Here is a 17,399-nt window from a genome sequence, read left to right on the forward strand (position 1 = left end):
GTCCTATTTGCTCAGATTAGTTGCCAAGGTTTTTTAATAAGTAAATCAGTTTCAGCACATATGGTTATTGTGCAGATTCAATGAAAGGAAATGAGAGAATATTTGTAAAGCCCTTTGCTCCATGGCTTTTGCATAGGTTTTGCTGTATCGATGCTTATTTCTACCAATCAACCCCTTCCTTTATTGTGTATGAAGTCATCAGGAGAAATCAAAATTCCAGTTATTAGTCTGATCTTTCTCTTCTATCTAACAGATATTAAGGTTTTAGTGACTGTCTGCCTTTGGGTTTTCATCATTTCAGTCTCTTTTATGCTAAATACTATAGGAAATGTTTTCTAAATAACTACTGGTTTCTTTTTTTATTTTAAAGATTTTATTTATTTTGGGTTTTACAATTTTCCCCCTAATCTTAATTCTCTCCCCCACCCCCCATAGAAGGCAATTTGCCAGTCTTTACATTGTTTCCAGGGTATACATTGATCTCAGTTGAATATGATGAGAGAGAAATCATATCCTTAAGGAAGAAAAATAAAATATAAGAGATAGCAAGATTACATAATAAGGTAACAGTTTTTCTCCTAAATTAAAGGTAACAGTCCTTGGTCTTTGTTCAAACTCCACAGTTCTTTCTCTGGACACAGATGGTGTTCTCCATTGCAGACAGCCCCAAATTTTCCCTGATTGTTGCACTGATGGAATGAGCAAGTCCATCAAAGTCAATCATCTCCCCCATGTTGCTGTTAGATTGTACAATGTTTTTTCTGGTTCTGCTCATCTCACTTAGCATCAGTTTCTGCAAATCCCTCCAGGCTGCCCTGAATTCCCATCCCTCCTGGTTTCTAATAGAACAATAGTGTTCCATGACATACATATATGAAAATCCATTCCCCAATTGAAGGATATTTACTCGATTTCCAATTCTTTTGCCACTACAAACAGGGCTGCTGTGAATATTTTTGTACAAGTGATGTTTTTACCCTTTTTTATCATCTCTTCAGGGTATAGACACAGTTCACTATTGTTTTCTGAATTGACAGATTGAATTCTCTTTTCTCAGACTTTATGTCTCATGACTTTGATAATTTTCGATCTTTTCTTTGACCCAAACCTCTGCTCACTCCCATTCCCAAGCCCATGACCATCCTTCTGTTTCTCACTTTAGATTCTTTCCTGGACACTTTCACATGAAAGGACTGAGAATACAAATTACTTGCTATATTTAAAACAGTATGCATTGGTTCTGCCTACACCCACCTTCCCCAAAATTCTGCCACCCTTCTATATCTCCCTTTATAATTTGATCTTTATCATATTCCTCATGGACAAAATTTATATTCATTTTTGGATAAAGTACTTGAATAGAGAGGGAGAAGTAGAATTAGGGAGGCATTGGTTGAAACTTTTCTTTTCTATATATGTACTTAGTGGGACTCTGGGCAAGTCACCAAACCATTCTCAGCTTCTATTTCATCATTTGAAAAATGATGATGATAGCGAATGGGGTACCTGACTTTTTAGAAGTGTAATAAGAATAAAGCTAAATCGAAATAACATCTACAAAGCACTTTGCCAGCCATCAAATACTATATAAAACACTAAAAACATATGATGCGTCTTGCCCCACTGCCAGGAAAGATAGCTATTTCTCTAGAAAGAAAATAAAATTTATGCAATGCCACAAGACCACTAGCCAATTGATCAAATGTAAAAGCAAAGGTCAAAAAGAAGTTTTGGAGTATAGGACAAGAGAGGAAAATATTACCTTAGACTCCTGCTAGTTTCTGGAGGGAAGGAACCAGACTTTTTGTATTTGGATTCAATTTTCCCTTATTGGTAAATAACCATTAAATATGAGTTTGGCAATAAGAGTTTGGTGGATAATGATTAGAAAATGATCTTACTTTTGAATATGATTCCATTATCCCCAAAATGATAGAATATAAGAATGTTAATCTTACTTTCAACTGCTTACAAAAATAATAAACTTACACACCAGGCAATGTATACAGAATAACAATTCAATTAATTTTATTTCATTAACATCTTCTTTCTTAAACTTTTTGAATGGATTGGTAATTCAAAAATATATTAAGTTTGAAAAAGCAGTTTAAAAAATAAGGTTATGTAGTTTAAAACAAATTCTGTCATCCCTTGACAGCTGGATTTGAGTTTAACATGTAGAAATACCTATGAATAAATCACTTGCTGACTCTAAAGTTTCTTAAACATTGAAAGGATATTCTATTTCAGAATAGATTGAATAGTTGAGAAAGTTGAGACACATACTACCTATAAACATTTGACTGGTAGATTATCTTTCCTTCCTTTGACAGAAGTGAATCTTAGAGTATTAATATCTAGTTACAACTGACTCAGTTATCCAACAATGGATTTGTCTACTTTCTAGATTATTTCTTGTGACTTGGAAACTCTGGTTTAACACTTTACTAGGATCAGTGGAACCCACAACATCAGCTGTAATATTGGGGTATTTAGATCAAAAATATCTCAAGGTAATATTTGGATATCTTACTTATGGCAATCATTAGATATTCCTACTGTATGATCATAGAGAAAGATATGCCAAGGCCTTTAAAAATCATCTGGTTCAATCCCCTCACCTTGTAAGTTAGAAACCTGAGGTCTTAAGAATTTAAATGAATTGGGCCAAGATCAAATATGGAATGAGTGGCAGGGTCAGCTACTGAATCGAAATTTCTCTGATTTCCAAAATCACATTTCCTCTCCTGTTATGTTATGAATCACCCAAGTAAACCATCATTTCCACCATTGATACTGAAGAGCAATTAATGCCAGTCCACATAGGACTAGGCAAAAAAAGGCCTCATGACCTCCTTCATAAAGTTTTGAAAATGAAATAAGAGATAATTTCAGAGACGGAAGACCCTGAAGTCACCAAACCATGAATGTATCTGTTTCACATAAATCACCACCCTTTCATCTTTCAATTCTTTCTCCAAATAGAAGGTTAGAGTTAGAAGTAAAAAATAGAAACTCTCCATTTCTTTCCATCAAATTTTCAAAAATCTTTTACAAAATTCCTGAATGGCACAGAAACCACAGAGCTGGAAGGCAGCCCAGAGGCCAGACAGATCTTTTACACTGAAAGACACATGCACACATGCAGATAGATACTTTATTAATATAATTTTACCATATTCTGGAAGGAGTGGTTGTAACTCATTTATTTACTTTTTGACAATTGTTCGATCTTTGGAAGCTATAATATTCACATAATAATGATAAAACCAAAAATATAGCTCATTTTCTGGGACTCTTCATATATTCTGAAGATATAGCATACATTTGTATCTTTACTATATTTTGTTATAGATGAGTGATATAGATTTTGACAGAATTCAAATTAGGTCAATTAAATTATATTTTTTAGTCATCCAAAAGGAATGAATAAACACACACACATGAAAGATGAGTTTCTTTACCTTATAATTAATTTACATTTGTTCTCTCTATATTTATTCTGTTTAAACATGTGCATGAACTCATTTTCTCCTTCTGGATTATAAGCCCCTCAGGAGTGAGTATTTTTCATTCATTGTACTTGTATTTCCAACACTTAGCACCATGTCTGAAACATAGTAGGCATTTAATAAAATACTTATTGAAACATTTTATAAAATACTGATAAAAATACGTATTTCTTTATCTGTCTGGTTCTATCATTAATCAATTACTATTTCTCTATCATATATCTATCTTTGTATCATTCTAATATAATAGTTGATTCAGAAGAAGTATTTAGTGATGCCATAAATGTCTCTACATCTCTTGGCAGGTCTAGTGCATTGCCTCATTGTCATTCACGCCCAGAGGACGCACCAGGCAGGCCTGTTCTGCCAAGAAATGCGGCAGCCCATCTATTGATATCTATTATGTCACAGAACATTTGGTAACACTCAGTTCACTTGTATATCAGAGACATTGCCCCAACAGATGGAGTGCGCAAATATAATTTTCATGAGTAATGCATGATGATCAAAAAGAGTATTAAGCAATAGCATGTTGTTTTGAAATGTCCACGTTTTGCCTGAAATTGACCCAAAATTATTTATTTAAAATATAATCTGCCAAATTCATGAAATTATCCACACAGTCAGGCTATGACTTTGGATCATGAGGCATAAAGTGATGATAACTCAGGTTGAAATCAAGGAAGCCCTAGATTAAAAAAAGAAATAGATTGTGGTAATATCATTTTTTTTGAGGTGGGGATGTTGATGAGACAAGAGTTACATGTTGCAAACAACTGGGTGATTTTAAAGTCAGATGATAATATTGATGAGAAACTCATAATTCTCAAAGAATAGCAAAGCAGGATTTTATTAGTTTATACTGAAAACAAAATGGGGGTTACTTTCTCATTAACTATGGTCATGTTCTTAAAAACAACAATTACAGCAGCAGCAAGAACAACCAGCAACCAGCCAAGCAAGCAACTCTATAATTGTATTAATCATGATGGCATTGATTTAGTAACTTAATTAAACACTATAAAATTCACATGTAGAAAAGATGCTCTCCACTAAAGTCTTCCTCTGAACTATCCTTGTATTATAGGGAACTTCTGTGTGGCCAAGAATTATACCAGTGAAGATTAGTTCTCAGGATACGCACGGCATAAGCATGCCATAAAAGGATCAAACAAGAGCTGAAATAAAATTAAGATTCCCTTAGTCTTGTCTCGTCATTTGTTTCCAGATTAACTGCATTGCTCAAGGTTGTTTTAGAAGATCCTACCAAACTGGAAGGGTTTGGAGGGCAGACCTAGTGCTATAACAATTACTTAAAATAGAAAAATTTCAAGAGGTTCAGAACCAGTTAAGCATCAATGTGGCATATGTCTTTTGGAAATAGACTTTCAAAGACTCCTTGAAGGATCAACACTGATAGAGGGAAAGCCAACATTAGGAAAATCACATACACTTGTAGTAGTCTTATATTTGTTAAAATATTCAGTGTGTCTTTAATCTAAATGAAATCTGTTAATTTGCTTATATCCTAGAACCCACATTCCAGGGTTTCAGGAAGGCATATATTGCTTCTCATTACATTTTTATGGAGTCTGGATTTGCAAATTTCTGGTAGAACAATGCCATGTACCATTCCATGCTCATTAAAATCAATTCTGAAAATATGGTCGCATTAAAATGTATATTATAATTGAATCTCACATAACCGATTGGTTGTTTTAGTAATAAATTTCTGAATTGGAAGTTAAATATTCTGTTAGTGGCAGGAAGCTAAATTTTATTCTACAGTTATTAACATTATTTCTCACCTGACATTTCCAAGACTTTGGGAAAAAATGTTTTCCAGAATCGGCATTGCTGTGCACGTAATTTTGTATGTATTTTTGGAGATTCCGTGTTTAGGGTAACATATTTTTGTTCTTTGGTACCAAAGACTGGCCATCTAGTTCCATTGCTCTGTGTCCCATTTGGATTTCTGAATAATAAAAGAGATAAAATTATTTTAACAAAGTATATTTAGCAAGAATAATGATGTTTCCATATTACATTAGAAAAAAAATTATAGTATACGGGGGGGGATTTCTTTCTTTAGTTATTTTATCTATATTACCCAACAAACAATTTCAAGTATTTTATTCAAAGAAATAGAGGATCATTTTGAGACATCAATAATGCAATCTTAACTGACTGTCATTTAAATTGATCAAAAAATATCAAGTAAAACATGAAAAAAGCGAAAGGGAGTTTTTTATTTCTTTTCATCCTCATCTATGCAAACTTCTCTTGACCTTATAGCTATTATTTATCTAATCTAATCCACATATAAAATGTATATGAATCTTCCTCTCTCTTTACTTTTTTTCATCATGTTTCTTTTTTCATCATCATCATCATCATCAATCTAAATGTATTATATGTGAATGTCAACAAATAAAATTTATTCAGTAGTGAGAATTTCTTGGATGGAGCCAAGGTTATGTTGCGAAGCTAGGAAACTCCCAGAGCTTTACTCAAAACCCCTTTTAAAGAATCCTATGAACAGAACCAAAAGCAACAAACAGAACCCACAAAAAGACAAAGTGAAGCTTTTCAGTTCAAGAACTCTTGGAGGAACTTCAGCAAAAGTCTGCCTCATATGGGTAAAAGGAGAGTGTAGCCCCGGTGTAGGCAGGGGTGCTGGGAAGCCTAGGGGAGATTAAATAATTATTTCACCTGGATCTCGACTCAGCAGGCCAGCAGTGAGGGTACCAACTAGAAGGCAAACTTCTAGCCCAGGTTGCATTTTCCTAACAAAAAGAGCAAGTTGTGAGCAGTGACAAGCCAGTCTGGAAAGCCAGGAAGAGACTACTAGCTCCCAGCATGAAAATCTTGGGACTATATGGCCCTAGGAGCAGAACTCAAATTTCAAAATGTGGAAAATACTGAAAATAGTATCAACCAAAAAGAACTATTATGTTTACTGAGAAGGAAAAAAAAGCCATCTCAGAAGAGCACAATGCCAAAATGAGTCAATGTGAAGCTTCAAAGGGGATTTTGCATTAGTTTCAAATCCAAAAAGTCCTTTAGAAAGAACTCAAAGAAGAATTTTAAAACCAAAAAGAGAAGACAAATTGAGAAAAGAAATGTCAAATAAGTTGAAGATGATGTATGTATGTATGACACATGGAAAAAGCCTGATGCAGAATAGACTGTAAGCCCCTTGATGATAGAGGCTAGTTTTTATTTTGTCAGTATAGGATAGTGCCTTGTGATTTGTAGATATCTAATAAATCTTTACCAATTTAATATAATAAGATTGTATAGATTTTATTTGCATATCGATATAAATTATCCATGGTACCACCTAGCTGCCCCAAAATATTAATATAAATTAAGAAAATTCTGGCAACACTTTGAGAGATGGATCACCTAATACTGTCATTAATCATCCAAGGTCAAAACAAAAAAAAAGCCATTCAATGCCCATCTTAGCCTCCATTTTACTAGAAAAGATGCAAACATCAGCAATTAATTAACAAGTCCCTACTTTGTGCAGTATATCTTACAATATGCACATACCAGATAGAGGCAAACTGGCAAAATGAAGACAGTGTTAGATTTGGATGCAGGGAGAACTGAATTGCAGTGTTGTTTCAGATTGTGAGACTTAGGCAAGTTATTTAAACTCTCTGAATTTCTGTTCCCTCATCTATAAAATTGGAACAATTGTAGTATCTCTCTCAAAGGATCAAATGAATTATATAAAATATTTTCCAAATAAAAAAATATATTCAAATAAACTTTTTTTCACTATTAGAGCAATGGTATCCTCTGCCTTAAAAATTGTTTTACCTCAGTGGTTATGTTTATGACATTATACTTCTGCCTTCTATCATGTGCCTTAATTCAATGAATTATACACTTACTGAGCAAACCTGATTAATATGAAAAAATATGTGATTTTGGGGGGGATTATGAGGTATTTGTTAGAGGTATTTCAGCAGACAAGAAGATAGGAAGTAAACTATAATTTCAAATCTTTGTATCTGAAAGGTATTTAGGTGTCAATTTGCTTAGTCTCCACATTTTATAGCAGTGCAAGGGATTAAGTGATTTTTTTTCATGATCATGTAATAAATGACAGGTCTAGTTAGTATTACAATTCAGATCAATTGATTTGAATCCTCTTAGGTCATATTCGCAATATCTCTCTCTTCTGCTTCTCTCAGAACAGAATTTTTTTACCAATCATGAAAACTGGTCACTTTCAGCCTTCATATATTCAATGTCCTCATGTTCATAATCAGGATATCCAATTGAGAAACTGTTCCTTGAAGGTCCGATTGCCTTTCCATTGGGATAAGCCAATTTAGTCTGGATTAATTACTGTTCTAATGATAGTATTTCTAGGAAAGACAGTATCATTTTCAGCTTCAGGGTATGACCCAATTTCTAGAAGAGGTCAGAAGGAAAATTCCTTCTACCTGTCATAGATGATACCCTCATCTTGATGAATTATATCTTCACGTGCTTTTCTTTTTAAAGGCTCAGAAACCATGGGGTGCAGCTCCTGGGAGCCAAGTAAGTTGGCAGAGGTGTAGACAAGATCCGCCACAACAATTCTTGCCTACTTTCATCCTAATTTCTCTGTAATTAACTTATGGCACCACTTTCCCATAAAATTCATTTGTGGCTTCTGATAATGGGAAGTTAAAGCAGAGTTGACTTGTGCTTCAGTTCAAGATCAGAGAGCTAATGGGCCTGTCGGTATTCATTTCTCAAATGTTGGGCTATGAAATAACTCATGATATTCCAGTCTGTGGTCCTGAGATAAGAGAATGCCTCTGCCCTGTAGATGCAAATATAGTTTTCAAATAAAATGGGCCAGGAATGGTTTGAAGACACAATCATAATGATGGACCCTCTTTATTTACAACTTGGAGAAAGCTCTAGAGAATTTAATAGCATAAACAGAAAAAATATTATACTTATCATCATCAATTTAACCCTTATTGGCCTATAATTCAGTCCCCAGATAAGCAATCTTAAAAGCCTACTCATATTCTTACTAATATAATTGAGAACAGTCTACACTTGCTGATATATTTTATTCTCTCTGAATCATTTGCTATTCTGGTTACAGGAGGAAACTCCAAAACAATAATCCTTGATATACAGTTTTGACCAATGAGTTCAATTTTCTATTCCATGAGATGGTAAGGAAACTAAAAACTAAAACATTCAAATTTTTTAGGCAGTACTGAAAACGTTTAAGACACAACCAGTCTAAATGCAATCTCATCAAAATGGACTTTTTTCATATCTCTGCTTTAGAAAATCACTCACTCATATTGACAGTCTTGCTATCACACTTTCTTGTAATATGAAGAAAAACTTTTCTTGTATTTGAGGGTAAGGATCATCCTTAATTCAAGAAAACTGTATTTTTCCATTTATGCATCATATGTGGTTGGTTTCAGAGTTTGAGAATGTGGTCTCCAAATCCTGATTTCTGACACAAAGGGCTGGGAGTTTACCCCCTTTTTTGATCATGGGAATTCCTGATGAGGTTAAAAACACTGAATTTGCCTCAAATTTGTGACAGGGGTAACTGTCAGGCTGAAACTAATTCTTGGTAATTAATTTGGTTTTATTTGTAATGTGGGATCATTCCACCTACTACTTGACTATTATGAATTTCTTTTTTTTTTAGGATTTTTTAGGGTCTTTTTGCAAGGCAAACGGGGTTAAGTGGCTTGCCCAAGGCCACATAGCTAGGTAATTATTAAGTATGAATTTATTGAAAAAAATTGATAGTTATGAAATTTATATTAGATCATGAGCAAGTGATGTATGTTGAGTTTTAATATGCCTTGTTAATCAATCAAGTTAATTCACATCCATTTATCAAGAAGTTACTATGTGTTAGTCACTGTGTTAATTAATTACTAGGGATGCAAAGAAAGGGAAAAAAAACCAGACAGACCCAAATTTCTTGTTCACAAGTAGCTCAGGTTACAATGGAGAAGCAAATATATGAACAATATTTTATATGATAAGGAAAGAATAAATTGGAGATTATCCACAGAGGAAGGGAGTGACATTAAGGGGGAACCAGAAAAAAACAAACTTCTTGCAAAGGTAAGTTTTTAGCTTATACTTTAAAAGAATTCAACACATCAATTGTAGATGTAGATGAGGAGAGATGTAGATGAGAGAGAGAGAATTCCAGGGATAATAGTCATGTGAAAATACATGGAGTACAGTAATGAACCAGAAAGGCATTACAATAGGCCAAGTGGGTTGAGAGTATATTTCAAGTTAGTAGCAGCAGCATCAGAGAGTAAATGGATTTGCCTTCAAGACACGATGAAGGTATTCTAAATAACAGATTTTCTATGGGAAACAAGGATAGGGAAGAGAAAGTGATTAGTTATGGAAGAAAGCAAAATTTTGAGGCAGATCTATGGAAAAGATTGTAATGCACTCAAAAGCAAGGGGGAAAATTAAAAGGGAAGCATTTTAGAGTAGAATAAAGAGATCATTGAGTTTAAGATGTATAAATGATATTCAGTTCCAGATATTTATTAGGGAATAAAATATGAGATTGGATATAAACAGAGTTGGATAAGTGGATTTAAGATTCATCAACTTAGACTTGCCAATAGAATTAATGAGAAGAGATGAATTCATCAAGATATTTAGAGATTGAAGATAACAGATCCCAGCATAGAGTCTTGGGGAGACAGTGATGGGACCTGGGGAAAGATCAGAAGAATATTAAGAAAAGAACCAGGACAGACTACAGAAAAGAAAGTATCAGGAAAGAAAGGATTATTGACAAGATCAAAGGCTGCAGAATGGTTCAGAAAGCTGAGAACAAATCAAAACTCATTAGATATGATAGCTAAGAGATCATAGACAACATAGGAAAGAAAAGTTTCAAATGAGTGATGAGGTCAGAAATCAAAATGTGGAGAATTAAAGAGGGAATAAGAAGTAAAAAAGTCACTGTGCAGTCTTCTCAAGGAGTTCAGTCTTGAAAGATGATGGTTATCAGGGAAGGAGGAAACAAATGAGAGCTTTTCTTTTCTTTTTTCTTTCTTTATCTGATTTTTTTGATGAAGGAAAAACCTTGGTGAGTTTGTAGATAACAGGAGAACATTCACCTGACAAGAAGACATTGCAAATTATTGAAAACAGAAATGATGGAGAAATTTGCTGGAGAAAATCAGATTGAATGGGATAATTTGGTGTATGTTGAATAATAACAATAGTGTGTATATAAATATTATATATAATATTTATATATATTATATATATATATTTGTCTTGGTATCACTTTTGTAATAGTGTTACTATAAAGTCTTTTTAATCCTTTAGAGTAAAAATCAACCATTCAATACAATAGACAATAGAAAATTTCACGATTTCAAAGAGAATGATTTCCCACCTTTTGTTAAGAAGTTGATTCTCTACTCTGAGTACTAGACCCTTTATGAGCAAACATTTTTACCTTAGTTAAGTGAGCCGTGCCTTTGGAGATTTCATTATGTGCCTTGTTAAAAAGTCTCTCCATATTACTAGTGTTTCTTACACCTCAATTATGAGGAATATTAGAGTTTTAATGGTGAACTCATTTTTCTCTAGAAAAAAATATGTATGCATGTGTTTGTATATAATTGGAATCCATATGTGATATATGTAGATAAATGATGATTTACATAAATACACAATATAAAGGCAGTATGGCATAATGGATAGAGATCTGATCTTGGAATCAGGAAACTGTAGTTCATTTCATGTGACTCTATGAATATCACTTACCATCTCACAAACATGTACAAATAAAAATTTTCAGTGCTAGAAGGAATTCCCTCACTGGCAGTTCTCACACTAATGACATCACTTAAATATATACATTTGACTTGGTGTGTATCAGAGCCTATGAATTCAGTTTTTATGTCTACACAGATAGCTTTAAAGTCTACATTTTGTCTCCATCTCTTTTCGTAGTTATAGGTCTATATCTTCAATTATTAGTTAAATTATTCATGAGGAGTCTTCTCAGGCATCTGGAACTCATGTCAAAATATAACTCCTCACATTGCCTCCTAAAGCCCACTCCTTATCTTTGTTTCTTTATATCAGCCTCTGAGACACTTATAATCATAATCTCATAATTATCTTGACTCGTCCCCTTTAGTCATATTCAATAAGTTTTATATTTGTGGGAGTGAAAAAGCACATATCAGAATTTCTTCAAACATCTTTCTCAATTTATTTCCTTCTCTCCCATTTTTGCTTCCTATAATCTCTCCTCTGGACTAATTCTAGGGTTTTTTAATTGATTTGCATGCCTTGTGATTCTCCCCTCTCCCTTTCATTCTTTATTTTAATGCTAGTGGGGCAGCGAGATGGCATAGGGATTGACCTTGGAATCAGGAGAGTAGTCCAAATCCAGTCTCAGACAATTGACACATACTAGCTGTATGACCTTGGGCTAGTCACTTAACCCTGATTTCCTTGCAATCAGGGGCATCTCCAATCATCCTGATTCCTATCTGACCACTGGATCCAGATGACTCTGGAGGAGAAAGTAAGGCTGGTGACTTAGCACAGTCTCCCCCTCACTCAAATCCAATTCATGTACATGTTATGGCATCACCTCTCTGATGTCATGGTCTTCTTTGAAAAGAAAGGCTAAACAACATTAATTAATTAAACCTTAATGCTAAATCATTTCTGAAGCATCATAAACCTTACCTATTGCAGAACTCCATTGCTCTCTGTTGTGCTTAACTTCAATACATGACTCTCTAATATTCTAAAGCCCTCACAATGTATCTTTCCAGAATTATATTTCCTGATTCTCCATCTCCTACTATGTTCTATCCAAAATGAAATAATTGTCTTTTCCTTTACCTTCAGTCAATAATTATTCATTACATACCTATAGTGTGCCTGGCAATTTTACTAAGTACTGGGGCTGCAAAAGAAAAAGGAAAAAAAAGAGTTGAGACAGCCCTTGCCCTCAAGTAGTACACAATCTGATGGTACCTATATTTGATATATACATATTTTTACTCCATTTTTAGCCTTTGCAATTCCAGAAAGGCTATCCTTCTTGATGTCTGCTTCTTAGAATCACAAGCTCCATTTTCTATTCAACTGCCACCAGACTTGACAGATCTCCTATTTCAAACTTCTCAAAACATTCACACAAGATGGACAGACATCAATGGATTGTTGATGTCTGAGTTATAAATAGGTATTGTTTTACAGCAATTTATGTTTTTATAGGAAAATTTAAAATGTAATTTCTTAATTAAGGAGTATAATAAGCAAAAGTGTTCATGATTTCATTAGCCTATGAGAAGGAAATTCAGGTATTGAGACTCTTTGCCAATGTAGAAACCCCACCTACTCTATGACTGACTTGGTAATTGAAATCCAAGGAATTATCTGAGGTAAACAGAGGTTAAGCAACTTGTCTAGGGTCATAAAACAAGTAACTATCTTGATTTGAATTCAAGTCTTTCTCATTCTGGGATCCAGTCTTCTATCTAGTTGCTTCTAGTCAATCAGTCAATACATTTCCAGTGTTGTCTAGGTGGTAGGAACTGAATGAAGTGCTAGAGATGAACAGATTGGAAGCTGGCTGGGATAGCCAGGTGACCCAGGCCTGTTTTGAACTCTCTTTACGTTTTTCAAACTAAATACTTCAGACTTCATAGAACAAAGTCTTCTGAGAGCATTAAGGGTGCACTGGAGCAGGGATGAGGACGGGGTGATGGACCACCAACTCAGTCCCGAGACCTAACTATGAGTTTTTTAATTGTATCAACTTTAATATATGCCATTGGAGCCAAAATTCCCACAGTTGCTGGCACCTGAATTGCCTTCCAATGTATCCTCAATAAAGCATTTAAGTATATTCATTCCAACTGTAGAGACTTGAAAGGGGCCTGAATTGTGATTTTTTTTTTCACTGCCTCCCCTAGGTCAGGAGTGACTAATTCACCTGCCGGCAACCGTCCTTGGATAGAGCAGCAATTTCAAGAAAGCTATCATGAATAAAGAGTAAAAGTCAGAGGTTTGAAGATGTTTAGATACCATCATAGTTCTAACCATAAATGATGCAGCATTATTCCCATGACCCACCAGGCAGATTCTGAGAAATCAAAGCTCTTGGGTTCCAGGGGGAGTATGGTTGCAAAAAATTGAAATTTAAAAGAATTGCCAGGAGGACAGCATTGGAAATGGAGCCTGCTGCTTAATTTAATAACAACACAGAAAATCTCACCTGGTCCAGACAAAAAAGATTGATAGGTTGATATTTCTTTTTCCATTCTGTCAGTAGTGGTGTTCGACTGTTCTTAATTGGTGGAGCAATTTGTCTGTTTAGTCGGACAGTGGAATGATAACTTAGTTACTTGGCCCTGAGTGATCGACATCCCAACTTCCTAGAGGGACAAGTGATGGTCAGTCACTTAAGTATTGGGCAATAACATCATAATTCCCTTAAATGTTTGGAGACTGGATTCATGTGTGCCTACTTTACACCAGTTGAGACCCTCAAGGAGAGTTCTTTCTTTGTTAAAGGTAGGGCCACCCTTGAAAGGGTTTACCTGGAGAGAGGGGCCTGAACCTTGGAAAGTGTGACAGTTTCTGTGGAATCAAGTGAGAGCAAGCTCTGGGGAGTGTGAGTGTGCTAATAGGGCAGAGCAGCATACACCTATGTGTGGCAAGTTGTTTAAAGGTCTGAGAGGAAAGACCCTTGTCTACTGATAACAAGTCCATCATGAGACAGGTTTGGATCATTTGTGTGGTTGCATTGGTTCTGTGGGACCATTGTGCTGAAAAATCATGTTGCCTTGGATGCTGATAGCACCAGATATCACATCTGGTGCCTTGCCCAGCTTTTATGGAGCACTATAGGATGCCTCACTGATATGCAAAGAAAAATATTTTAATCAAGGCCTAAGAACACCCCCAGAACCAGACCTTCATCAAAAGTCCTGTCTCCTGTAAAATCCGGTTGTGGGGCAAAGTGTTCTGGCAAAGGCAAATGAGAAGAATGCCTTTGTACAACATTCTCCTCATTATAAGTATAACTGTGCAAGTCATGTCATTATATCATGGCCCTCTTCAATAATGAAGGATGAGCAACATCATTATCTTCCTAAACAAGAGGTTTCATTAAGTAACTTCCCACTCCACTGAATGAACTTGAATGTTTCCCTATTACCTCTAAGATCAAAGATAAAATATCTTTTATTTTTTTAAGTCCTCAATGACTGTCCTTCTGCTTCCCATCATTTTACACCTTATTCTTCTCTTGGCACTTTTTGATCTAGTGGCATCAACAGTTTTGCTATTTCTAATATAAAATACTACATCCCATGACTCCATGCCTCTTCCCTGACTGTCCCTTATGCCTGTAATAGGCATCTCTATTGTCATCTCAGCCTCCTGGATTCCTCAATTTTCTGTGAGTCTCAGCTAAAACTGCATTTCCTGGTCTCCTCCAATACTAGTACCTTCCTTCTGACATGACCTTCAATTTGCTTTGTTTATAATACTGTTTTCCTCCTTAGAATTTGAGCTCCTAGGATTTGTTTTATTTCTTTTCATGCTTCTCTTTGTAACCCTAGCCCTTAGCAAAATATCTGGAACATGGTATGAGTTTCATAAATGCTTTTGGATCTACTCACTGGTTCTCTATTCCCAGAGCCGCCCCCTTTCGTGTCTGCTATGCTGTCTCCCTAGAGAAGCACAGCACAGAGATATTGACTCTGGTTTTATTTGCAAATCACTGTCTAAAGTTTGATTGATTACTTTTTTGAAACTTCTCATACTGAAATTTAACATTTTTTTCCACTCGCTTCTGAGATGAATCTTCAGAGATAGATGAAATGACTTTTTCTTTTCTGAAATAATTGGATATATCGCTCTCCCACAATTCTCTTTTCCCAGATCCTTTTATGAGTCATAAATACTGTGTCACATCAGATGCTCAGGATCTTGAATGTTTGTACTCCTCAAATCATTGGGATCCAACATTATTTACATCAGACTTTCATTTATCTCAGAAGAGCAATCCTCTAAATCTCACTGTAAAAGTGCCATGTTGGATGGATATCTTCCAATATTACACTTGTTTCAAATCATTTCAATATGTGTTGTGCTGTACATGGTTTTACAGACAGAGGTAATTAATGTTTGGGGTTTTATTTCCTCTTCTTTCTTTCAAGATGCAAAACACAGCCTGAAATGTCTTACTTCCAAAGTTTCTAAACCCTCATTGTATGTGTTACATATATAAAGTGAGTTAGGAAGGGCAAAGGAATAAGAACTTCAAAGGGCCAAACACAATGCTTAAGTACTTTAAATGTCGCAATCTATCTATCTATCATCTGTTTACCTATCCACTTATCTACATGTTTATATATATATATATATATATATGTTTTTATCTATCAATATATCTATATATCTATTTAACCACATCCACCATCCATCCATCCATTAATCCATATATCAATCTGTCATCTAGCTATCTGTCTGTCTGTCTATCTCTATCTCTCCATCCATCCATCATTTAATCCATAGCAGAGCCCAAGGAGGTAGGTGTTATTGTTATACTCATTTTACAGTTGAGCAGACTGAGGCAAACAGGTTAAACTGAATTTAAATTTAATGTAATTTCTGTTTATAATCTGACTCCCACCCAAAACTCTGTCTGTTGCATCTTTATTTGAAGAAATTGTATTATTTCTTTGAGGATTTAATTTAAACTCTGATGTAGTAATTGAGACAATCCAAAAAGCCACTGATATTTACTGCAGCACCATAGATTCAATTTCCTCCATTCTAAAATAGTTTGGCTAGCAAGTATGACACTTACTCCCTATGTATCCTTGAAAAATTCATTTCACTGTTGGGGCATCATTTTCTTCATTTGTAAAATGAGGCAATTCAAATTGATATAGTTTCTGAGTTATCTCCTGGCTCTTAATTCTATAGTTGTAATTTTTTTCCTTGAACTGCAGTCTAAAGATATTCCCAATATAAAAAATGCAGGCTCCTTGAGGGCAGTGGTGATTTCATTGTTTTTGGTTTTTTATTATTAGTATCTATCACTGTTTCTTCTACTCAGTCTGATAAACCTTTATTAAACACCAGTTGACTTGAGTTTCATCTTAACTTTATCTTCAGCCTAGCTCCAATCCAGAGTTCATAAATGTATTTGCAAATTTTCCCCTTCTATAGAAAGATGTGAGTAAGTAGCTGAAGGATGAAGGAAAAAGACAAAAATGATTCTGCATAGACTCCTGTCTGAGCAAATTTTGATCTGATTTGATCCAAGACCAATGTTCACCTGTGTATCTTGGTCTTCTCTTGGAATTTAAACTTTGTGGAAGAAGGAAGGGACAGAGGGGTAGAGGAAAGGGAGGGAACCAAGTAAGGGGAAAGAAGTATTATTTCAGTTTATTTTCTCATATTCCTACATACTGATATATATCCTCTGTGCCATATTTTACTTAATCAACATTTTTTTCTAGGCAATAATCCAGTGTTACTGATGAATAAAAGCTGTAAGATTTTACTGGCAGCACTAACCTGTCATTCAAAAAATCACTGAAGATGACTTTATTGGATTCAGAAAGACTATGTAAACCAGAAACAAGTATTTATTATTTTTATATCTCCTAGATGATGTCAGTAAAGGTGGAAAATTCCCTGCGTTCATTGGGGAATATATTTCATTCAAAAATTCAATTTTGAATCATACTCAATGGACAAAAGTAATTCATAAATAAGCTATGCAAGAAAATGCAAAGTTTGAACTCTGAATACTAAAATCGGTTCTCTCTTCTGACCTTCACTTGATTAAGAGTAAAA

At 34.7% G+C, this 17,399-nt stretch overlaps 1 protein-coding gene across 1 annotated transcript in view; it reads right to left on the reverse strand.

The window, feature by feature from the left end:
* The window catches only part of BCHE (butyrylcholinesterase), a 91,706-nt gene that overhangs the window by 9,021 nt on the left and 65,286 nt on the right, over window positions 1-17,399 (reverse strand). The window contains exon 3 of the mRNA XM_074190856.1: window positions 5,321-5,487. Coding sequence (XP_074046957.1) covers window positions 5,321-5,487 — 167 coding nt within the window. The remainder of the gene's footprint in view (window positions 1-5,320; window positions 5,488-17,399) is intronic.

The sequence above is a fragment of the Macrotis lagotis genome, chromosome 6, assembly GCF_037893015.1.
Source record: "Macrotis lagotis isolate mMagLag1 chromosome 6, bilby.v1.9.chrom.fasta, whole genome shotgun sequence".
In the NCBI taxonomy this organism is placed as follows: Eukaryota; Metazoa; Chordata; class Mammalia; order Peramelemorphia; family Peramelidae; genus Macrotis; species Macrotis lagotis.